The 26,149-nt window shown below is 34.6% G+C and overlaps 1 protein-coding gene and 1 pseudogene across 1 annotated transcript in view; both read right to left on the bottom strand.

Annotated features, from left to right (window-relative positions):
* Positions 1–3,675: 3,675 nt before the first annotated feature.
* ABCD2 (ATP binding cassette subfamily D member 2) overlaps positions 3,676–26,149 on the bottom strand; it is a 108,739-nt gene continuing 86,265 nt past the window's right edge. The window contains exons 9-10 of the mRNA XM_074269470.1: positions 13,453–13,578; positions 3,676–7,510 (exon numbers count right to left, since the gene is read on the bottom strand). Coding sequence (XP_074125571.1) covers positions 7,291–7,510; positions 13,453–13,578 — 346 coding nt within the window. The 3' untranslated portion in view covers positions 3,676–7,290. The remainder of the gene's footprint in view (positions 7,511–13,452; positions 13,579–26,149) is intronic.
* On the bottom strand, positions 18,658–21,337 carry LOC141542640 (aldo-keto reductase family 1 member B1 pseudogene; annotated as a pseudogene).

Raw genomic sequence — 26,149 nt, 5'->3', positions numbered from 1 at the left:
TGAAATTAGGGTCCTTGGTCCACACATTGGGCACCAAATGTGAAGACCGAGTTAGCACCCTGGATACCTTAGAATCAGGATAAGCAAAAGTCCTTGGACTTTATTCTTGGTCTCTCGGGGTAGAAGTAAATTGGATGGTTACAGGAGCTCTAAGACCTCCCTTCTCCTCCTCTACCACCAAAGTGACTCTGGCTTATTTTACTCCACCCTCTAATCCCTCTTACAATTCTCTGTATACAGCAAAAGATAGTGCCAGCACAGAATAGTGGGAAGGGCCATTTTCCAAGCATATGCTAATAAAATATTGTCCAATTGGTAATTAGCCTCAAGTGCTTGGTTGTCCAACCTCAGTGCATCAACTCAGAGTTTCAGACTTTTCAGTGAATTCTTTTATTTTGTAATTCAGCTGACTGAGAAAAACATAGAAAACAAACTACAAACTCACACACACACACACACACACACATAAACACAAACTACTTTTAAATTTCTTTTCTTTCTGTCTAGTACAGTGTTGTTCCTTCCTCACTTCCTAGAAAAGAACCTCTTCTCTTTTGAGACCCCACTTTTTTTTATTCTCCCCTAGAGTTTCTTATAAATACATGTCTTGTGCAGATTCTCCCTGCATTCCAGCTTGGAGATCCCCACACTCCAGTGATTCCAGATCACTCATATTTATTCAACCCTAGATTTCCTGGCATTCCCCTCTGAGAGGAATATCCCAGGAGTTCCCACTTTTTGGCTCACAAAATTTCCCCTCTTAATAACCTAACATCTCAGACCCCATAGGATGGCCCAAGCCACCAAAGGCAATACTAGGCAGTCCCTGTTCTTACCTTTGGTCTGTGCACAGAGCTGCCTGGCTGCTGCAGAAGCTACTCTAGTCCCTTCCTGATTCCTGGATCCATCAGTGACCTTACTTATCAACGCAGTCCTAGGATCTTGGACAGTCTATGGGGGGGGGGGGGGGAGAGAAGGGAAGCTGGAGCTGAGCCACAATGGGACGCATCTCCTTGAGCTTCAGCAGGGCCGAACGAACTCACATGATGTCTGGATCTCAGGCAGAGCCATCATTTATAAGAAACAAAATCTCTTACCAAGAACTCCACTGATTCACCAATGAATGCAGAAAAGATTTATTTTACACCCTTGCCTGAGTGGGTTTCTAGGTGCGCAGACACACTTTTGAAACTCCAAAAGGATTTTATTTCCTCTCCTGAAGCACAAATCCCTCCTGATTCCCTATTAATTGGATGTTACAGAAGTTAGGAGACATGAATCTCGACCCCTCATTACATAACCAGTCACTGCCCCAAAGGAGCTTCCATTCTAGAAGGGGAAGGTAACAGAAGAGGGCTAAGGGCAAAGAACCAAAGTTTCTTTTCAAATCTCAGGCCTCCATCCCTCCTTGCAAAAGCCAGTCTGTTCTCCCAAGGAGCTTATCTTCTCCATCCTTGATTATTTCTTTATGTCCTTGTGGGTTTCTTTTCTAATTTGTTTCCCTTTTCTATTTAATTTTCATAACTGTGGAAACATTCATTTCTCACACTTGGGAACACATTAGCAATACCTACACTACCCAGAGGCCTTTGAAGTAATGACAAGCTCTTCAAACAATGCATTTGGATAGGAATAAGATCCTGAATCCACACATTCTTACAGTACAATTTATTTAGCCATTCCACATTCATTCGATATCTATTTTGTTTCTACGTACTCACTACCAAAAAAAGTCATTGCAATAAAAATGACTAACAAAGATATAGGCTATTTTCAAGTATTTATTATTGCCTGTTATGTGCTGGGCACCTTGCTAAGTTGATGAGAACACAGCGCCAAAAACGAAACAGTTTTTGCTCTTTAAGAGCTTACTATCCAAAAAGGTGAGCTGTACATACATACATACATACATACATACATATATTACATATCTACATGCATACAAAATAGTTACAATATAATTTGGGGAAGGGAAGGCAACAGCAGTTGGGGGATGAAGGGATGAAGGTGAAAAGTGGTAACTGATAAGCCTTGAAGAAACTTAGAAATTTCAAGAGGGAGAGATGAGGAGGAAATACATTACAAGCATCAGAGACACCCAGAAATGGAGATGTTTAGTTAAAAAACGTTAATTTGGCTCTATTGTTCAAAGATGGTAAAGTAATTTATTCTATTCAGTCCTCGTTTATGTGGATCTTTGCTATGTTTGACTTGTTTTGTTAAGCAAGCTAGCCAGCAGGAAGGGATATTTTTTTTTTTCCTTTTACTTGCTCCATTGGCAGAAAGTTAATCATCTTGGAATTTATGTATGCAAATATGCATACAATACACACTATATTAGTATGTATGCAGTGCAAACATGTATGCAAATAAATTCTATTATATTTGTTTTCTGATGAGATGTCTTTCCATTTTTATGCCTTTTTCCAAGAAAGCAAAAAGGTCCCAAGCTAGCAACTTGGATTAACCAAGTATTACTGGTTTCTAAGTATTACTGTATTCCTGTTTCCAATCAATCTAAATACATAAGGCTGCAATTCACATGATCAAAATAAGATATTACTAAACTACATAGCAAAGAAATTATATTTATTTAACATTTAAAATAGAAATGACATTTATTGCTATATAGGCTGTTTGTAAAGGACATTAAACCTGAAAATTTCATAAAGAAGTGTTATTGAAAATTTCACCCATCTTACTATTTATAGAGAGACTAGAAAGGAAAGAATAAGTTATTTATGGATTGTACATATTTTTAAAATGCGTTAAATACATGTAATTATGGTTATGCACTGGGTAGTAAGTTATACATTTTGGGTTTTTTTCAGAACAAGATAGTTGTTTTATTTGCTCAAAGTCATCTCAATATACATAGCCCTTATTCTAAGTAAATTTGAAGTTATAGAATTGAAAAAGAAAGGAACCAGTTAATTTTACATGCCTTGAAGCTTTAAATTTAATGAATATTCAAGGAACATAGTGTATTAGCAAATCATAGAGAGACAGTTTGAAGTACAGTAGATAGAGCACAAGGTCTGCAGTAGGAAGATCTGAAGTCATTTAACTTCTGTTCCCTCAGTTTTTTCCACTGCAAAAAGAGAATAATAATAGCACCTATCTTGAAGGATTGTTGTATGAATTAAGTGATATAATATTTATAAAAGAACTAAGCTTAGTACCTGGCACATAGTAGGCACTATATCAATGCTTACTTCTTTCCCTTCCCTATTAGTCCTAGCAATTACTAAAGTATAATAAAGTATAAATGTAATCTATTTCATATTGAAACTATTCTGACCAAAAGAGGAAGGAGACGAAATTACCAGATTTATAGAGATTCCAGCTTCAGGGGGGGAAAAATGCTCAAGATTGAAGAATGATTGGCATTAAATGATCTTAAAGTGAAGAAAATCTTGCAAAGAAAAATCCATTGTTTATTAGGACTAAAAATACTAATGATTATAGAATGATAGTTTTCAATTATTGTATTACCATGTTCAAATGTCCAAAAAGTCATTCACTTGCTAGGTATCTTTTCATTTAAAAAAAAAATCAATTCTATTATTTTAAGAATTTTTCTATGAGATCAAAAATCAAAAGGAAAACAAAGTTCATTTTACTTAAATTTTCTTTTCACACATCTTTGCTAGAAAGTAATCAAGTACATGTATATCTAATCTCTTAAAATTCAGTATATCTAGTTTTAAAATGACAGCTGATCAAATGTGTCAATAAAATTTAAGAGATTTGAAACCCCACAGGAATTAATAATATAAGAAAGACTTAAGTCAATCAAAGAAAATGTATAGGACCTACTATGTAAACAGCCTTTTGTGTCAATGATCATGTGTTGGGTAATCTGTTAATAAAATTCTGTGTTGGTATAGTTAACATAGCAATTTAACTCAATTAATTAGAGAATTTATTATTTTTCTGTGACTAAATGCTTGACTTTAATCAAATATCTTTAATTTTCTTATCCCCAAGCTACTTAAAAGTATAAAAAGATGTGAAATTAAATCACTACATATTAGTCATAAATACATTTTGAGTATCACTGTCTAATTTAATGATAATTTTCGATAATATTAAGTGGAATTTATCTCTCATTAATTTTAATTCATACAAGTTCATACAAGAAATGAAATGTTTGATTTTCCTAGGTTAATGCATCAGGAAGTTATTACAACCACATTTCTTTCTTTCCTTTTTTAAAAAAATTATTTAATGCTAATCTTATTATTATTACATTTTTATGGAACTAAAAATTCCAATAAGAATTATCTTCAATTGTACCTTAATTGGCAGGGCTGTAATTAAATATTAGAAATAATGTGCAAAAGAAAGCATCCCACATGCAAATGTGACCTCACTTAATTTTTTAAGACATAGTATAATTGACATTAATCCAGAATGATTTAATATGTTATTCTTTACAGAGGACACATTGTTTTGCTATCATGCTTGACATAACTCTAAATGTTGTAGGAATATAGGGTAATATTTTGGTAGAACATAGCTTACTTTCCAAGTTATAATTTTTTAAAAATAATTTTTAAAAACTTGACTTTATATTCCATTATGGAAGTTTTCTTTACTGAAGAAGAAATATTTGGATAATGTGCATGGAATAGTTTGAGCATTAAAGTGTTTCCATGTGGTTTCTCCTTCTCTACATTTCTTCCTTGATCCATCCAAAGATGGCTACTTGGTTTTTTTCTCAATTTTCATTGAATATAATAATGGGAGCATAGAAATATGATATATTATGGTGGATCATTATGGAAACAACTTGAATGTTATCAGAATGTGTATGTGTATATATATATACATGTATATGTAGTGAGGCAATTGGGGTTAAGTGACTTGCCCAGGATTACATGGCCAGGAGGTGATAAGTGTCTGAGGCAGGATTTAAGTTCAGGTCCTCCTGCCTCCAGGACTGTCTATCCATTTTACCATCTAGCTGCCCCAACAAAATTATTTTTTTAATGAGACCTTCCTACTGTTAGGAAACAACTTTGAAAATAATAGGATACAAAAAATGTTTCACAAAGTTTTTTTAATGTTTTACATAGTACCTAATAATTTAAATGATGAATGTGGGTGACTTTCAATTGGCACCAATGATTTTAAGTGCACCCCCAAAATGTTATTATTCAAATCTCATCCAATCTTACATGCAAATGACACAGTTACATTTTATTATTTGGAGAGCATATACACAAAATGAGAGACAATATAGCATAGTAAATCAATGCTTCCCTTAGGGTCAAGAAAATCTGGGTCCATGTCCCACATCTGAAATACTTTGGCTGTGTGACACTAGACAAATCACTTATTCTTTCAATGCTCTAGGCAGAAGTTGCAGGGAAGGTACTAGCTTGCAGTGTTACAGAAAAATTATCTAGGAGTTCCCTTTGCCATAATTTAGTTTTTATCCTCTTAGTTTTTATCCTTATTAGTTCCTGATACTAAATACTAAATACATGCTAAGTAATTTTTACAATCTATATACTTTATGTCAAACAGAGGGCTTAGAAACTATTGGATTTTTAAAAATCAGAAGATAAGGAAGACACAACAATCAGACATCATAACCCAAAGGAAACCTTTTTTATTTCTCTGTTTTTCCAATAACTTCTTTTTTTATTCAAGAACTTTGATTTAGAGTTTAACAACTAAGAAGGCAAAGATGGTGTTAATACTTCTACATGTCACTGGAACCTGAGGGAGCTAAAAGTTTAGATTGTTCTGATTTTTTTTCTGTTCTGTCAACATGGTGTCACAAGCACCAGAAATCTCAAACACTGTTCTTTCATTTGCAGAGTATCAGAAAATTATAGGAAGTAAAAATAATCTAAACTTTTACTTGTATCAATAGCTAAAACATTCATATATGTAATGTGCTTTGCAAAACTTAAAAGTGCACTGTAATGTTAGCTATCATTATTTTAACCCATGTCACCTAGATATTCTATAAAATACCTGAACCACTGTGATTAAAAAATAATAAGTTTATTGCATAGGAGTTTTAACAAACTCCTGTTTGTTAAGGTTCAAGAAGACCATTATTATTTGTAATAATAGTAATAGTAAACAAGCATTTAAGTGCCTACTATGTGCCAGTAACTGTGCTAAGTGTTGGGGATACAAAGAAAGGCACAAAACAATTCCTGCTTTCAAAGAACTCTTGATCTAATATGGAAGACAACATGCAAACAACTGTGTGCAAACAGGCTTTTTGCTGAAGGTGGGATTTTTATCTGAAATTTGAAGGAAACCAACTAGGTGAGGATGAAGATAAGGACTACCTTTTCCTGTTCCTCACTGAATAAATTATGTCACCTCCATTTTTATTTTATCATTGTTACTTAGAAAACAATAGCATTAACACTAACATTACTAAATCCATTTTTTCTCAACACATTAATCAAACTTCTTTCATTTCATAACCAATTAGGTATGGTAAAAAATGATTTTCTATTTCTTTCCATTCTAATATTTTTGGAATGTCTATTTTTGCTATAATATAACTATTAGACTCATAAGTTTTGCATTTCTGGATTACAATTACATGTAGATAAGTTGAAGCAAACATTTTTGGATTGTCCTTTTTAATTTTGGCCATTCACTATTTGAAATTAAAGAATGTGAAATTCCCACTGAATTTGATGTTACATGCCTACATCAAGTTGTTTAAAGTCTAAAATTATAGATAAACAACTGAAGATATTTATCAAAATTTTCACAATTTGGCTTTCAAGTGCCAGTTTTTAACCACTCTTATTAATAAACTGCTTTCTTTTTGTTGAAATTCAGCAGCAACTTGGAAAAACGAACCATATAAAACTTACAATGGAGTATAAATGGACTGGAATCCTATGTAAACATTGTGTCTTATGCATTTATACACACAATTCAAACCTTATGTTGTTTCATGCCTGCAATAAATTTCATTTAATATAGTAGGCACATTAAGTAGATTGAAGAGTCCTGTATCTTGCTTATATCCTTTCAGATCGATAAAGTCTCCTTTTGATGATGAATTGGATTTTCATTAGAAATTAGAATAATCCATAGTGATTGCTCTTTTCAAAATGCAGTTATTTTCTTCTTAAAGTTCAAAACATATTCTATGGCCATGCTCAAATCTCATAAATCATTTTTTTGGCTGATTTTTCCCTCTGTGCTTAAGTTAGGGCAATGCATGCATTGTAATAGTGTCTCAGAGCTCATTAGCATCAACAGCAATGATGAAAAATTTCAAAAACACATCAGAACAAATTAAGATGTTTCATCTTCTTTTTTGTTTGTTTTCAGCACTGAATTTTCTCCTAAAATTTCGCAGAGTTCATTGAGTCTCTGCTGCATCTTGGGAATACCAGCTAGTTGAGATTCCAGTTTTTGTTTTTCTTCACTCAGTGATAAACGAATAGCTGTATCCAACTGTTCAAAGCGCCAGCCTCCTTCTCCATCAAACTGCAATAAATGAGTATGGTATTTCCTGCATAAACAAATTAAATTAAAACCATTAGAAAATGTTGGCACAATTATATACTAAGGCAGATCTTTAAGGAAGATCCCTAATTTTGTAGACAAAAGAGAAATAGGAACAGACTAGTCACTATGATAGTTGAAAATCTTTATTCTTGTCTCTTTAAAGTGCTTGTTGTTTCTATCCTATTTGTTTTACTATGGAATGTAAAACAAATTCTGTAAATACATTTGATCATGTTCTATGCTTTCTGAAATAATCCTAGATTTATACAAACCTGAGAGATTATACAGAGAGGGGAAAAAGGAAATGAAGGTTTTCAAAAGCATACTTTATGTAAGAAAATTTTTCAAAATGAAGCATTTTTCATAGAAATCTTTCTAAAAGATACTACACACTTTATGGTATTTTTCTCTTTTGAAAAAAAAAAGTATTTTCAGCATCCCCCCCTCAAACTTATGATTTCATGAATATGGTATGTGGTGGTATGGAAATATCCTGGACCTGCCACTCACTAGTAACTTATTATACTGAGAGATGCCAGGGACAAAAAGTAATAAAGTAACTTTCTGTTCATCCAATCAGTATATGTCAGAGGTTAAGACTTCCACCCAGGTCTTTCTGAATATGAGGCTGAATTTGTATTTATTGTACTATGCTGGCTAACATATCCTATCATGAGGAATATCAACGAATATCAAGTTGTGGAATTTTTTGTCCTTAATTGCCTCATAGAGAAGGTAAATGGAAATTGTTGTGGAGGGGCTTCCTCTCCCAGATTGGTTCCCTTTTTTTCTTTCTTTTTTACCTAGTCTTAAACACTGAATAAGTGATTGTACTCAGTTGTTTGCTGAGCATTTGGACTCAGTTGTACTCAGATCTTAATTGAAAAAAACAAACCCTGAACTGAAAAAAATTAAAACAAAAAACAAAAAACCTTGGCTGAAAAAGGCCAAGGCCTCCACCGCATCTGGTGCTATCTCCAGTAATTCTGATCTGTAGCTGACTACTGGACCCATATGGTTCCCAAGGAGAAAATGAGGCTGGTATCCTTGCACAGTCCTCCCTCCCTCAAATCAATTCACTTACATGTCAGCAATTAACCTACAATACAATTACATCACAAAGAAAAAAAGCACAGGAAAGTGGCTAATAAAAACTATAATTCTATCCAAGGATCTAATAATCTAATAAACTTCAGTAGCTTTGACATTCACAGATATTAGCATTGATTTTTACCATGTATTTTCCAATTACTATTCATTTATTACATAAACAATTCAATATAATTTGTCTATATTGGTACTCTGAAATCCTATGTAATGGTAAACCTTTTGGAGTCTAAGAGGGACCTCTTTCTTCTGATTTTCCTCTTCTACTTGACCTAATAAAATAGCCTAATAAATTTCTTTGTAAAACTATTTCAAATTCGGGGATTTATTCTCATGACTAACAATTTATTTTAAAATGTCAGAATTAACATGCAAAAAGGCAACATGTTACTCAAATTCCAGAATAGCAAAATAAACATAACATAATACACAATGAAAGAATATAAGTGAACATGAGAAACAAGTTCCTTCCTTTGCCATTTTGTCAATTTGATTTAGGATCATCTCTGGAAATATAATTCAGTACTACACAGGAAGAACACAAATAGGTCATTTTTGCTTGAGTCATTATTCAAACCAAGTTCAGAATACCTCAGAATTCTAGAGCAAAGGCATAATTGGCTTAAGGTTTCATTCATTCATTCAATAACAAATCTTTATTAAACTATTACTGTAGTTTAAGTTTACTGTAACAAGGCCTTGCACTAGATACTGAAAGTACAAGATATAGGTACATGTGAATATATATGTATGAATGTATATGTATATACATACATTTGAAACAAAACTTACTAAAAGGAATTTATAAGAGTACTAGACTCTATCAGTCACAATCTGTATGCTCTGAGGCAAGTCACTTGATGTCTCTGGGTCTCATATGAGTCTTTTAAATGGGGGGAGGGAAGGTGATATCTATGGTTCCTTAAAAGTCCAAATGCTATTATCCTATAATGGGAGGAAGAAAGGAAGGAAAGGGATGAGGAAAATAATGTACAGAAATAACTATGTCCAAAGGATAAATTTCTTTATTTCTCTGTTCAGACTTTTCTTAGTCATTATCTTTCTTGACTTCTTTTCACCATTTGACACAAATGGCCACCTTTTCCTTCTGGAACTCACTTCTTTCTGCTTTTCAAGATGCTATACTATCTTGTTCCCTTCCTTTCCCTCTGACTGATTTTTCTTAGTTCATCTTTGTCCCATTTCCACATGTGGGTATACTTCAGAACACTGTTCTGGAATTTCTCTTATTGTCTCTCTATTCTTTTGTTGGTTTCACTAGTTTCCATATATTCATTAATCATGTCTATTCAAATGGTTTCCAAATCTATACATTTAGACCTTACCTTTGTGACTCTCTAATCCTACATTTCCAAATGCCTGCTGGACAGCTCCCTCTGGATGTATTATAGATGTCTCAAATCCAAAATGTTCTAAACAGATTTTAATCTCTTCTTCCCCCAAAATCACTTTTCCCCCTAACTTCCCTATTTCTGTAAATGGTATCATCATTCTTTTATCCAGAGCAATTCACAATTTTTAGATTTTTCCCTTGCCCCTCAGCTCCACTATACAAATAGTTATCTCTTGATTTTAACTCAAACATCTTTCTTATCCATCCCTTTCTCTGAACTTACATAGTATCACCCTATTTCAGGCCCCATCACTTTTTACTTCAACTACTGCAATTATCCTCCTTGCCTCCATCCTTTTCCTTCTCCAATCCCTCCTTCCCACAGCTGTCAAAATGATAGTCTTAATATCTAACCATATTAATTAACCTCCTCCTTAAGAAGACGCATCAGATCTGTATTGTGGCCTCTAAGATAAAATATAAATTCATGTGTTAACCATTTAAAACTATTCACAATCTGTCTCCAGATTGCCCTTCCAGAATAATGAAACATTACTTTCCCCTTAAAGCATTCTCAGCTGTAGCTGAAGAGGTCCTTTTGTCTCTTGTATGTGATAGTCTATCTTAATCCTCTGTCTCCATGATTGGAAAGCTTTCCCCCCTCACCTCCATCTTTTTGAATCCTTTGCTTTCTTGTAGGCTTAGTGCTATCCTCTGCCTTTTCTGATTCTCCTAGCTGTCAGTGCTATCCCTTCCCCATCACTCTGTATTTATCTTGTATAAATATCCTACGTTTTCTTGTCTGTGACCTTACAAATATCTCATTTGATCCTCACCATGAGTCTGGAAGGCAGGTGCTAATATTATTCTCCTTTGGTAGTTGAAGAAATTGGGGCAGACAGAGGTGATGTGACCCTCCAAGGTTCACAAAGCTATGGGACATCTGAGATAAGATTTTAGCTCAGGTTTTTCTGAATTCAGCCTCTGCTCTATTCACTGTATTCTGCCTAATGGAAGTACTTAAACAAATAATGATGGATAAAGAAGGGAGAAGAATATATTTCAGATATGGTTTGAACAAAAGCATAGGAGTGTGAAAAAGCAAGTTACAGCTGGGGAACGAAGACTATACCCTGCCTATAATATATAATATGTAAAAAGGAGTGGTCTTAGACACTTTTGGAAAGGTAGGCTGGAGCCAGATTGTAGAGTACCCCTGAAACCAAGATCAGGGTTTTAATATTATCGAATTGTGTCAATGTTGGAAATGGAAACAACAGATTGGCTGAGAAATACACTTTGGACCAACTATTTTGAGTTCATCAGCAGGGTAGTCTCACCCAAAGAGGCAAAGACACTCTGAATGAACACTATAAAAAGTTTATATAGATTGGGAGGAGCAAGGAACAGAATAGGGTCTGGAGGAAAAATTGATTGGTCAAGTTCCCAATTGCTGGTAGCTGAGACTAATCTGGTGCAATAACCTTTTTCCACAATTTCAGGGTTAGGAATTTCTGCATAACAAGATATGAAAGGCGAGGTTGCGTTTCAGAATAGATTGCACAACATTCTATGTCCAATTTTAGGTTACTTGCATTGAAAGCACTAAGGGTAGAGTATAGACAAACCTATGTGAACAAAATGGAATGGTTCTTAAAATAAAGTAACTCTGGATCTGCAATAGGTGATCCAAAGGCTGAAGTTTTTCAAATAGTAAAGACCTTTTGAATAATTTTTGAACCTAAGTCTCCATATTTCACCCAAACTAGGAGTACAGGGGCTAGACATGAGCCCAATTCCATTACTAAATGGGAAAGAAAATTTGACTTCCTCCTTTTCCAACCCAGCTCATTTCACCCCTTCTTGGTCAGCATGCTGAATCCCCAGTCTTGGGGGTTTACCATATTGGTAACTAGGCTTATGGCAGATATCTATCATTAGTTTTACTACAACTCAGCTACAACTTTACTACAAGCTATCTGAAAAGCTCACTCCCTAAACAAGAAGAATTATAGGCATATATTACCACACTGAATGTAGTGAAGATTTTTAAATCATAAAGTAATGTGTGAAGATTTATTGAACAGAGAATAGACTAAAGGTAGAAATATAATTTAAGTTGCTTTTTTTTTTTTTTTTTAATCTTCCCCAGAGGAATTTCGGAGAGTTTATTTTGAAACTAAATATTACCTTATTCTATTTTGTACCTAAATCAATCTCATATTAGGTGTGGGGTAGCAAGGAGGGATTTTTAACAAGGTTAATAGAACCACTTTAAACCAATCTTCATATAGTTGTTTATACTAAATGGCTACATTATAAATTCTATAGAAATTCCTGCTTTCAGGTGGAGTCTGAAAGATGGGGAATTTAGAAATGAATCAAAGGAAGAGATATGATCTCAAATACAAAATACTCTAGAGGCTTAACTTGAACCAACATTTTACAAAAGTAAACATACTTTTTTCTAGGAGGGCCTAGGAGAGCTTTAAGAGTAAACTCAAATGGATCCTATCAATGCTATACACTTTTGAGATTGTTCTAGTTGAATGTTTGGGTCATGAAATTCAATAGTTGAATGTTTGAGGCATGAAATTCAGTCAACTGTCATAGTACATTGAAGCTAAAATGGTGATAAGAAGTGCACCATTCCTAGAAAATGGGACTCCAGAAAGTTAGAACAACCCTAGCTACTAGTATTGTAAAAAGAAATAAATAACTTTTGAATTTTGAACTGGAGTCAGCAATCAGAGAAATCATAATATTCAGCATGTAAATATTAAATAATAAAATATTTTTCAGGCTTTATCTATGGAGTACATTTTAATTAATGATAAATGAATAGAAACAAGCAAAATAACTATGAGAATAATGGCAGAATGTAAAAAAAAAAAAAAAGAAAAAGAAAGAAAAACTCTGAAAAAGTTCCTGGGATTCCAAAATGTTATTGTATAGTTAATCTTTTTGAAAAAGTTTCTTTTTCTTTCTTTCTTTTCATTATATTGGATGGGGGGTGGGATTAGGTAGTTCTTTTAAATACTGTCCTAGAAATTTGGGAGAAAATATTAAACCTATTTTTTTTTCTTTCTAAAGATTAGAGAATTATCATACAATTATCCTTTTTAAAAATGGTACATTATATTTTGTAGTTCTTACCAAATCTAACAGATAGCCTCTCAAAAATTTATCATATTTTTTTTTTTTTTCAGAACACACACATACAGTGATTTAAAGAGTAACATACAAGCATTTCAAAAAGTTGTTTGAAATTGTGATGTGACATGAATTTGAATTTCATCTTCATTATTGGTATACATCTTTACAGAAACTTGAAAATTAAATAATAAAAATGCTTAAATATAATTCCTGGCCTCTAGCATACAACAGTATAGTTAGTAGAAACAGTTCTATAGATGTTTCATTCATCAAAAATCTGAAAACAAAATGACATCAAATTTGGAACTTTATAATTTATAAGAACTTACCAAAGAGAAGGCCTGTGTGTAATTGACAGCAAAGATATCCCAGCACCTTTTGCAGCCTGAAATATCTTCCCTTCAACATCAATGCTGACTGCACTAGTACATTCATCCAGTAATGCATATTTTGGTCTTAAAAATAAACACACATTAACACATTAATAATTTTTATTAATATTACTGAAGTTTATACATGTAACATGGACTTAATCATTAAAAGTTTCACTTTTTTTTCTAATAAGGGAAGTTTGTAGAGATTTTTCTTTCTAAATTTTTTGAGATTATTTTGTGCAGTAGAGTTATTTACAAGCTCTTTACAAGTTTGAAAATTCTCCTAAACATTCAACTGGATGAGGGTTTTCTTTTAAAGCTAATTCAATTTTCTTTTTTGAAATTGTATTAAGGTACCTTTATGATATTTTGATGATTTTGGTATTTCATATTTTGCATATAATCCCCAATTTCTTTTATATTCTCAGGTTCGCTTGCATATGATTATATAGTAGGTTCTGATCATTCTCCTTTACTTCTTGTTCATTTTTGTGACCTTTATGTTAATTTTTGTTTATTTGATTTTCCTTCCTCTTTTTAATCAATGTGGTTAAATATTTCTTATTTTTGTTGGCTTTAAAAAAAAAAAAACAGCTTTGAGTTTTGTTTATTTCTATGATCTTTTTCTTTAAAAAAAAAAACAAAAACAAAAAAACCCTAGAAAAATCCTATCTAAAAATTCTCTAGGATGGAGAGATTGGAACATAGAAGATTCTGTAGACCAAGATTTTCAAAGAGAAAAACACAAAGATAAAATCATAAGCCATAGCAAATATATGGGAAGAAATCCAGATTCTTACACTTATTTTATTTTCTGAATTTTTGTTACCATGTTGCTTATTAAAATAAACCTAACTGTAGTTTGAGAAGGAAAATAGAGCAAGTAATGAAACGAAGGGAAAAGGATGATTAATGAGAAGATTGAGGGTGAGAATCATTGGGAATAGGGCCCCCTAAAAAATAAGCTAAAGTAATTGAAGGAATATTGTACTGTTTACAGCCAAAAGGAAAAAATCATAACTTGAAAAAAAATTAGAGACAGTTGAAAAAAAAATGTAAACCTATCTCTCATGACTTTAACTGTGAGTGAATCAAACAGTATTGAAAAATTAGAAAGTGACATTTTGAATAAGAAAACAAAAATAAAACCTACAATATGTTGCTTGTAGGAAACACATTTTTAAAAAAGCATCAAAGATATTAACAAAATAAAACTGAGGAGATGCAATTTTTTTTTCTTACTAGGCATTAAGTGAATCTTAAAAAAGCAGGAATTGCAATCATGCTAATAAAGCAAAAAACTACATTCAAAAGATAAAAAGGGGTAAACAAGAAAACAAAACCCATAGATACCATGGAACCTATGGACAGAAGACAATAGACAGAAAGGAACCATATCAGTGCTAACTCACTCTAACTGTTGATATGGGATTCTCCTTATTGATGGAGATCATTATTCCATACTACTATCAGAAGCAGGAAGGAGTTGGAAAGAGTTGGGAAGCAGAGAACTCATCAGTTCCAATTAACTTTTTTGAGGTGTCTTCTAGTTACTGAGTTTTTTTTTCAGACTTATTCAAGTTCTCTTCAAGATTTAAACCACTTTGGGTGATGAGGTTTAGATAGAGAACCAAAATAAGATTAGGGTTTCTGGTGGTCAGGGAGTTAAATGATAAGGTCTAGTGGCAGGTTTGGGGTTCAGGGAACCAAATGGAGAAGTGTGGCTCCCCTGCAACCCCTTGGAATTTGGCACAAGGGTCGGGAGTTGTGGGGAACCCCCTTCTGGTGGTGCAGAGATTCTCCATAAAGGAATTTACAGACCTGAAAAACTAGATGTATAAAAGGGCTTATTATGGGGATTGGAAGAATCTCTTCAAAGAGAGGGTTTTAGTTTGGCTCTTTTTATAATGAGAGATATAGCTAAAGGAGGCCTGTGGGTGGAGTCCCAAGTTGGCTCCTCACTGGGATTCAGCTTGAGCTAGAATTTGAATTGAATTCAATGAGTTTCAGAACTGAGCCAACCCCACCAGAGAACAAAGATGAAATTGTTTGTCCTTCGGGGAGAGGCCCCTCACTGAGGCAGAGTAGAAGGAGATTTTCTCCTTTAAGGATTTTCAGAGTTTCGGGGTCCCCTCTTCATGGCCTCTGTAATCACCTTAGAAAGTTTTGGTTTCCACTAGTTGTCATATTAGGTAGTCACAATTTTATAGTTTTTTAAGTACTGTTCCATTCGTTGTTCAGTTCTTTCAATTGTGTCTGAATCTTTGTGACCCCATTTTGGGTTTTCTTCACAAAGATACTTAAGCAAAGCAGTTTGTCATTTTCTTCTCCAGCTCATTCTATAGATGAGGAACTGAGGCAGAGTTAAGTGCTCAGGCTCACAGAGTTGGTAGGTATCTGAAGCCAGATTTGAACTTACAAAGAATGTCCAAAATGGAACAGAGGCTTCCATTGGGCATCAGAATGTAGAATGATTCAGAGAAATGGGATGAGGAGCCTAGCCCTAGGACCCAAGGCAAAAAAAACTTGTGGCATGATGGCAGTACCTAGACATGACCAATCAGCCAGTAAGAAATCTGATGGGAGAAAGGGAATACAATTGAGGAGAATAGAGTTATATGCAGCTGGGACAACTGACATACCCCCTGGAAAGGTGAAATCTGTTCCTCTCAAGGCTATGCATCCCTTGCCTTCAGGCACGGTAGGCTTGACCATTTCACCTCCTGAGAGTACTTGCAAAACAGTGTCCATCCGTATACTGATGTGGGAAACTGGGGAATGTGTAGATAATATCCTAGTCACTAATACAGGTAGACAATGTGTGACTTATCAACCAGGAGAAGTAGTAGCATCAGGTTTACTGATACAGAGTCCTAATAGGCAATCTGGTGATAGTCGCCCAGATTCTGACTCCAAGCAACAAAATCCAGGAATATTCTAGACAGCAGCTGTGACAGCTGACTGACCTATGCTCACTATCTATATAAATGGCATACCATTAGAAGGACTGGTGGACACAGGTGCAGATCATACAGTCATTAGAGGTGCCAACTGGCCCAGTCACTGGCCAAAGATTAAGGCAGACACCTACATGTCTGGAATAGAAGGATCAATAGCAGCTGAAGTTAGTGCTATCTCTTTGAGATGGACTTTTGAAGGTGAAACAGGAGTTTTTACTCCTTTTATAGTTGAAAAAATCCCCATCAATCTGTGGGGAAGAGACATTTTACAACAATTAGGATTACAAATGAGTACTTCAGTTTTTTAGGCAGGGCTGCTGTTGAAGGCCTGCCACCACTTTCACCTGTTCCTATCCAATGGAAAACTGATACACCAGTGTGGATAGAACAGTGGCCCTTAGCCAAAGATAAATTTAGGCCTTATTAGATATAGTACAGGAGCAACTTGACTAAGGACACTTACAACCTTCTCTAAGTCCTTGGAATTCCCCAGTATTTGTTTTAAGAAAGAAATCTGGAAAATGGAGGATGTTGACTGATTTAAGAAAGGTAACTGAACAGATGGAAACTATGGGAACTCTTCAGCCTGGACTTCCATCTCCTATTCAGTTGCCTAAAGAATGACCTCCTTGGGTTACAGACATTAAGGATTGTTTCTATTCTACCCCTCTAGATAAGGAGGATATGAAAAGATTTGCCTTTTCAGTGCCCAGCGTAAACTTAGCTGAGGCTTATAAAAGATATGAATGGACAATTATGTGTCAAATGTATGTTGCTGTTGCTCTTACTCCAGTAAGAAAAGCATTTCCAAAAGTAATGTTATTACATTACATAGATGATATATTGGGATGTGCACCTGAGGTACAAATGTTAGAAGCATATCTACAAAAGATCATGGAGACACTAAGGAACTACAAATTGCACAGAGCTCCAGAAAAAAAAAATTCAAAGACATGCTCCTTTTCAATATTTAGGATATGAAGTATACCCTAAGTACAAAAACTTTCCTTAAGAACAGAGAAGCTAAACACCTTAAATGACTTCTAGAAATTAATAGGAGATATCCAATAGATGTATCGAGTGTTAGGCTTGACTACCTATCAATTGCAACCATCATATGACATTTAATGGGGGACAATGCTTTAAAATCATCATGCCAGATTACAAAAGAAGCTCAAGAGGCTTGCTTTGAGAGAAATTGAATTGGCTTTATCCAATGTGGTTGAAAGAGTCATTCAAAAACCCTTGGAAATATCAGTTTTTGCTACATAAGAGGCACCCACAGCAGTCCTTCATCAAGGAGACGGTGTGATAGAGTGGCTGAACCTCCCAGCACAACCAGAAAAAAGCCTTACTCCTTACCCAGTGCTTGTGGCTAGAATTTTATTAAAGGCCATTAAGCAAACAGTACAATTATCTGGGATAAGACCTGACAAGATATACACCTTTTATACTAATGCACAAATTAACATATGCTGTGAAACCAATCTAGAGTGGCGAATTTTATTGGCCACAGCCCCAAATCTTCACGGGTCTCCCTTAAAGATAACCAGACTTTTTCATAATTTGTGAAGGATTCTTGAAGAAAATGTTTCTAAAGTTCCTCTCCTAAAGGACCAACTATCTTTAAAGATGCATCAAAACATAATATTTGTGCTTTATATTCTCCTGACTTAATTATAAAGAGAGTAGTCAGAACTCCTTCTCACTCCACTCAGCAGAATGAATTGTATGCAATCATTCTAGCTCTTACTTATTATCCAGGAGATATAAATATAATATCTGATTCGGCCTATTCAATAGATGTGGTACAAAGAATTGGCACAGCCCAAATAAAACTTGTAGCCTCTAATACATATCAGCTCTCTAAGCTGTGAGCAAGTGAGAAAGCATCCAGGTAAGATTATATCTTACATGTCCACTCTCATAGTGGACTTCCAGGTCCTATTTTTGATGATAATTCAAAGGCAGATAGCCTTCTAACCATGTTAGCCAATATTCTTTTATTTCAAGAATTTAAGTTAAATGTCATCAGGCTGCTTGAGCTTTACATTTACAATTTGGAATAACAAGAGAGGAAGCTAGGAGCATAATAAAAGCTTGTACAGCTTGCCTTCCTTTCCACACTCTTACGCTTCCTCCAGGGAAGAACCCTCATGCTTTGAGACCCAATGAAATCTGGCAAATGGATGTAGCCCATTATAAATCTTTTAGTCATCTGTCTTTTATCCATGTTGTGGTAGACCCCTTTTCAGGATTCACTTTTGCAATATCAGCAGCAAAAGAGACATCCTGAGTGGTCACTGAATTCCTTATACAAGCATTTGCAATTATGGGTGTGACACAAGCAATAAAAACAGACAATGGACTTGCTTATATTTCTAAAAAAATTTTGTACACTTTTGTGAACAGTATAAGATTTTACATACCCTGACATACCCTTTAATCCTCAAGGACAGGCAATAGTAGAGAGAAGAAACAGAGACATTTAGATGCTCCTCCAAAAACAAAAGAAAGGGGGAGCAACAGGTAACCCTAGAAAACCTCTAAATCTAGCTCTTTATACTGTTAACTTCTTGATTTTTGACAAAGATGTACTGGCTCCGGACAACAAGTTTTGTAGCCACCTGGAAGGGCCGTCCAGTGTGAGCAGCTCCACTATCTTTAGATATTCACCAGGTGATGTGCAGGGACCCAGAAAGTGGTGAATGGAAGGGACCAGATAGGTTAACTGCTTGAGGGAGAGGGTTTGCTTGTATCTCTACAGATGAAGAAGGAATCAGATGGGTGCCAACGAGCCATATTCACCTTGTCTATCAGAGAGATATGAAGCAGAACCTTGAAATGAAAGAGAAGATCCAAGAAACATCGGGTGGTTCCGTTGCTGACTGTGCCCACTACTGAAAGAGCCTGGCAGTTATGGCATTTGACTCATGGACATCAAAAATTGTTGGACTTCAAAATCCTCAGGAATCATTGGATTCTCTGAGACATGATAAGACTGTTGTAGGACTTGAAAACCCTCAGGAATCATTGGATTTTCTGAGACATGATAAGACTATTGTAGGACTTGAAAACCTTCAGGAATCATTGGATTCCCTGAGACATGATAAGGCTGCTACAAGATTTCAAAATCTGCAGGAATCATTAGATTCCCTGACACATGAAGCAATGGACAATAGATTGGTTTTGGACTATCTCTTGGCTACTGAAGAAGGTGTATGTGTGACTGTTGTTTACATACCTTCCTTCTAGGACTTCTGGAAATCTTTTACAACACCATGTTGATTATATTGTTTGTTATATCACTATTTGCATGTACAATTCATGTTTGTTATACTACATTGAACCTTCACTGGCTGTGGGGAGAATCATCACTAATAGCCTGTGTGTTATTGCTATGTGCTTGTGTAATACCTCCCATGCTGATGGGTTTGTGCATACCTGTCACTAGTAAGACCCTTCAGCCCAGAAACCCACTAACAATATCTGGCTTGACTCCCCACTTCCCTTTGGTGTCAGGGAAGGCATGATCATCTCCTTTTTAGTGCTTTCACCTCCCTTCCTGAGAAGTCAGGGAGGGCATGATCACCTCCTTTTTGGGGTTCTCACCTCCCTGAGAAGTCAGGGATGATGTGACCACCTGAGTTCTAACAAAAGAAAGCAGGAGATGTAAAGAGCTGAAACTCTGAGTAGGTGCATTGGACAACTGAGTACTTAAGGCTAATTACCTATTGGACAATATTCTATTAGCATAAGCTTGGAAAATGGCCCTTCCAACTATTCTGTACTGACTTGATCTTTTGGTGTATACTAATAATTGTAGGAGGAATTAGGGGGTGGAATAAGACAAGCCAAAGCCACTTTGGAGGAGGATGACAAGAAGGGAGATTGATCAGAGGAGAGTGTGAGCAATTCCCTTCACTTTTCCCCCTAAAGACCAAAGACTTTTGCTTATCCTGACTCTGGCTGATCCTCAGGTCAACAGAGAACTGACTTAGACTTCACAGGGATTACAACCACTTTTCTCTGGATGTGGAACCTCATCTGAAGCTGTGCTGCAGTTTTTTGTTGTTTTTCTATAATGGCCTACATCCTAGGGTCATTCCAAAGAAAAGAGTCCTATGGGTTGGCCCATGGGCAATTAGAAGGAGGGTGGGAGGGGAGTAAGGTAAGCTGTCACCACAATGCCCTTGACCTAGCAATATTTGATCAATTCGCCTAAGTGAGACAGGGATGATGGTCAGTCTGGTTAACTGCGGGCTCATGATTCAGTCCCAGTTTGAATGAAAGCCTCTTAATCTGGAGATGGTTGAAGTTGAAGAATCCATTGGCTATTTTACCCTGCACCAACAACTTTTCATTGGCCATACATGTATCCAAGAAGCTAGTGTTACTGGCTATCACACTGCCATTGTCATCCAACAAGAAAAAATCCTTCCCGACCTTAAATGCTGTGGACCAGCGAACAAGATAGAGATCCAAGTAATCCAGATTCAAGTCACCCAGAGTTTTTTGGCAGGCTTTCCTCATGGTACATGCACCCAAGTTTGCTGCCAATAAAGGATCTGCTCATTTGACAAAGCTCACTTTGATCTTCTCTTGGATGGTCTCACCCACTTAGTTCTCATAGTGAGCACAATCAATGTCAATCCAACATCAGTTGCAGCCTTTACTGACTCAGCCACTTTGCCAAGGGATGACCTGCTCAGGTCCAGGACTGGCATCTTTGCCTAGGTCTTCAGCACAAGGAAGATGGCCATGGTGTTCCAGCTTTGCAGAAGAGGGCCTTCACAGCAAACAGAACTGTTGCCCCAGCACAAGTTGACCTTGCTTGCTTTTGGTTTTAGATGCCTTGGTAACATTTTTTTTTTAAAGTTTTTTCTATCCATATATATTTTAGGGGTTTTTAAAAGTCAGAATTAATATTATAATACTAAAAAAAAAAAATCTATATATTGATCTAATTATCTAGTTGTGGGTGTCTTTATTTTAATGTGATTTGTTATGCTGATTGATTTTCTGATGTTGAATTAACCTTTCATTCCTAGATAGAAACCAATTAATCAAACAAATGACTTCTTGGATAAATTGCTACAGACTTATTGACTGTATTTTATTTTTTTAAAATTATAATCGATATCAATTCTATTGGTCAATAATTCTTTTTTTCTTGCCTTAATATTCCTTGTTTTATACTTTAGGACTATATTTGACTCATAAAAAGGGCTTGGAGAATGTTTTCTTTCTTAAGTTTTGAGAAAATTTTTATTTAGTATGGTTATAAATTATTCTTTAAAAGTTTGATAGAATTTTCCCATGAAACCATAAGGACTACAAAATTTTGTTTTTTACCCTCAGTGGTATTTCCTTTACATTTATTTGATTTTCTGGAATCAGGTTAGGTAAGATCTCTATTTATTCTTCTTTCAATTTGAGTATTTTATTTTTTAAAAGATATTCCTCTCTATTGAGTTTTCAGTTTTATTGATATATAATAATTTTAATAGATGATATATAATGTTTATTATTTTTGTTTCTGATTTTGTTGTGATTTCACTAGTACATTGCTATTTTCTTGGCTTGATTTTCTGCCCCTATTTTATTTTATTTTTATTTAGTATTTTATTTTCTCCCCAGTTACATGTAAAAATAATTTTTAACATTTATTTTTAAAACTTTGAGTTCCAAATTCTCTCCCTTTGTCTCTTCTCAATTCCCCACTGACAAGTCAAGCAGTTCAATTTGTTATACATTCCATAATATTTAGGTTGCAAAAGAAAATGTAAACAAAAAAAAAAACTCAAAAAAAAAGTTTAAAAAGTATGTTTCAATTTTTATTCAGACATCATAAGTTTTTTTTTTTTTTCTCTAGGAATGGATAGCATTTTTCATCCTAAATTCTTCAGAGTTGTCTTGGATCCTTGAATTACTGAGAATAATTAATGCATTCATAGCTGACCATCTTACAATATTGCTGTTAGTTTGTACACAATACATTTAACTTTGTATCAGCTCATGAAGTCTTTCCAGGCTTTTCTGAGAGCATCTTGTTCATTTTTTTCTTATAGCACAATAATGTTCTATAATAATCGCATACTACAATTTGTTTAGCTATTCTCCAATTGATGGCTCTCTCATCAATTTTCAATTCTTTGCTTCCAGAAAAGAGCTAGTACAAATATTTTTGTACACATTGGCCTTTTTCCTTTTTGTTTTTCTCTTCTTTTGGTGTACAGCTTAGAAGAGGTATTAATAGTTCAAAGGTTTTAAAGCCCTTTGGGCTTTACAGAATGGTTAAATCAGAATACAACTCCACCATGAGTGAATTAATGTATCATTTTTCCCATATCCCCTCCAATATTTATCAATTTCCTTTTCAGTTCTATTAGCAGATCTAATTCGTACTTCAGAATTGTTTTAATTTGTGTTTCTCTAATCAATAGTGAATTAGACAACATCACTACTAGGTATAAGTTCCAAAAGAGATTTTTTTTAAAAAAGGAAAAGGACTTTTATGTACAAAAATATTTATAGCAGCTCCCTTCTCAGAACAAAAAATTGGAAACTGAGGGGAATGCTCATCAATTGAGGACTGGCTGAATAAATTCTGGTATGTGATTATGATTGGAATATTATTGTTCTATGGAAACCTGGAAAGTCTTCCAAGAACTCAAGCAACGGGAAATGTAGTGTGTGCAAAGTAATATCAATTCTCTGGGATGATCAACTATGAATGACTTTGCTATTCTTAGCAATACAATGGTCCACTACTACTCTGAAAAACTTATGATGAAAATTCTACTCATACCGAGAGAAAGAATTGATTGTACCTGAATACTGATTGAAACGTACATTCTCTCTCTCTCTCTCTCTCTCTCTCTCTCTCTCTCTCTCTCTCTCTCTCTCTTCCTTTCTTTCTCTTTTTCCTCCCTGTCTCTGTGTCACTATCTATTTTTACTTTCTGCTTCTTGAAGGTATTTTTTAAAGGAGGGAAATCTATGTTTTCTTTCACAACATGACCCTTATGAAAATGTTTTGCATGACTTCACATGTGCTTTCTTAATGGGGGCTGGGAATAAGGGAGAGAACTGAAAATTTTAAAAACAAATGTAAAAAATTATTTTAAATGTAACTGGGGAAAAATAAAAAAATTAACATTTTAAAAAATATAGTTAAAGAATTTTCCCATACAACTATAGATCACTTTTATTTCTTTATCTGAAAACTGTCTATATTTTTTGGTCATTTATCAATTGGGAAATGGCTCTTATTTTTGTAAGTCTGACTCAATTCTCAATGTATTGAGAAATGTGACCTTTATCAGAGAAATTTGCTTCAAATTTTTTTCACTGTTACTTTTGCTAAATGCGTTTCCCTTCATCCTACATCCCTACTCTCTTTCTCCTTTCACCCTGTCCCTACTCAAAAATATTTTGCTTCTAACTACCCCATCTCCCAAATTGTCTTCCCTTCTATCACATCCCTTTCTCTTATACTCCTTCCCCTCCTACTTTCTTATATAGAAAGATAAATTTCTATATTCAACTGAGTGTGAATATTGTTCCCTCTTTGATACAGTTCTGATGAGAATAAAGAACACTTACTCTCTCTTGCTTCCCCTTTTTACCTTCCATTGTAAAAGCTTTTTCTTGTTTCTTTTATGCAAGATAATTTGTCCCATTCTACCCTTTCATTTCCTTTCCTTCCAATACATTCCTCTCTTACCTCTTAATTTTCTTTTTTTTAAGATATCATCCCTTCACATTTAACTCATACTGGTGCCCTCTGTTTATATATATATATTCCTTCTAATTGTCCCCCAAAATGAGAAAGTTCTTATGAGTTACACGTATCATCTTGTAAATGTAAATTTACATGTAAATATAAAGTTTTATTAAGTCATTTATGAATTCCCATGATTTCCCTTTCCTGTTTACCTTTTTATTCTTCTATTGAGTCTTGTATTTAAAAGCTAAATTTTAAATTTAGGTCTGGCCTTTTTTTTTTTTTTACCAAGAATGCTTGTAAGTCCTCTATATCACTGAATATCTATTTCTTCCCGCCTTCTCCCTGAAAGATTATACTCAGGTTTGCTGGCTAAATGATTCATGGTTGTAATTCTAGCTTCTTTCTCCTCTGGAATATCATATTCCAAGTCCTCTGATCCTTTAATATAGAAGTTGCTAGGATGATTTCAAAGGCTTGGAGAGACTTACATGAACTGATGCTGAGTGAAATGAGCAGAATCAGATCATTATACACAGCAACATCATATCATATAATGATCAATTCTGATGAACATGACTCTTTCCTACAATGAGATGATTGATACCAGTTCCAATGATCTTGTGATGAACAGAGCCATCTACACCAAGAGAGAGGACTATAGGAACTGAGTGTGGGTCACAACAGTAATATTTGTTTACTTGCTTTTTATTTTCTTTTTCATTTTTTTTCTTTTTGATTTGATTTTTCTTATGTAGCAATATAATTATATAAATATGTATGTATATATTGGATTTAACATATATTATTACCATGTTGAACATATACTGGATTGCTGTCTGGAGGAGGGGCTGGGATACATGCTAAATCTTGTGTTATACTGGCTGTGGCTCCAGGATCCTTGAATTGTTTCTTCTTGATCTAGGACCTTTGGAATTTAGCTATAATATTCCTGGGAATTTTCATGTTGGAATCTCTTTTAGGAGGTGATCAGTGAATTCTTTCAATTTCTATTTTACCTACTGGTTCTAGAATATCAGAATAGTTTTTTCCTTGATGATTTCTTAAAAGATGATGTTGAGGCTCTTTTTTTGATCATGTCTTTTAGGTAGTCCAACAATTTTTAAATTATCTCGCCTGATTTTCAAATCAGTTGTTTTTCCACTGAGATCTCGAGAAGAATCTGGGTCACAACTAATTCAGTAGCTCCCAAGATCTGCCCCTAGTTTGCTGGGCTGGGGCTGTGCTGGCCCCTGCACTGGACTACACTCTACTCTCATCTTGCTATAACAGACCTTTCCTGCTGACCTCTTAAGTTGTAATAGGCTGCAAAATTGTTTCTCTCCATCTTCTTGTGGATTCTGTTGCTCTAGAATTTGTTTAAAGTCCTTATTTAAAAGTTATTATTCAAAGGTATTTAGAGAGCTTTGGGGAGAGCTTAGGCAATCCTCTGCTTTTACTCTGCCAACTCAGCTCTGTCTATCTTTTCAATCACATTAGCTAAATATCTTTCTTCAGTCTGTTATTCTTCAAGAAATTAAAGCTTTTAAAGTACCTATTTTAATTTCCCTCTTCTAAAGTTTCTGAGTCTTATATATTTTGCCCTTTACCGCATTTTTCTTTTGTGCATTACTTTTAGAAGTATCAGTTCATGCATGAGATAGAAATAAATAATGCCCCTTTGTAGAAATATTTCTTTCCTTGATTAGATGGCTCATTACTACTTCTGTCTTCCTAATGACTATTTTACCTATTTGCCATAAAAATTTCTTCTTTATATCCATACCTTCCCATTGTTCCAGATACTAGTTTTCCCCAGGAGTTTTTCTTTTCCTGAGGTGGATTGCTTTTCACTGAGGCACAATATTATCCTAGAGGGAGATGTCCTTCTGATCCTTCCAAAAAAATTCTTTTATCTGTAGGAAAGTTGTTATGAAATTTAATGTATAGAGTTTTCAGATCTG

This window comes from Sminthopsis crassicaudata, chromosome 5 (assembly GCF_048593235.1).
Source record: "Sminthopsis crassicaudata isolate SCR6 chromosome 5, ASM4859323v1, whole genome shotgun sequence".
NCBI lineage: Eukaryota > Metazoa > Chordata > Mammalia > Dasyuromorphia > Dasyuridae > Sminthopsis > Sminthopsis crassicaudata.
This window is presented reverse-complemented; position numbering and strand designations above follow the sequence as displayed.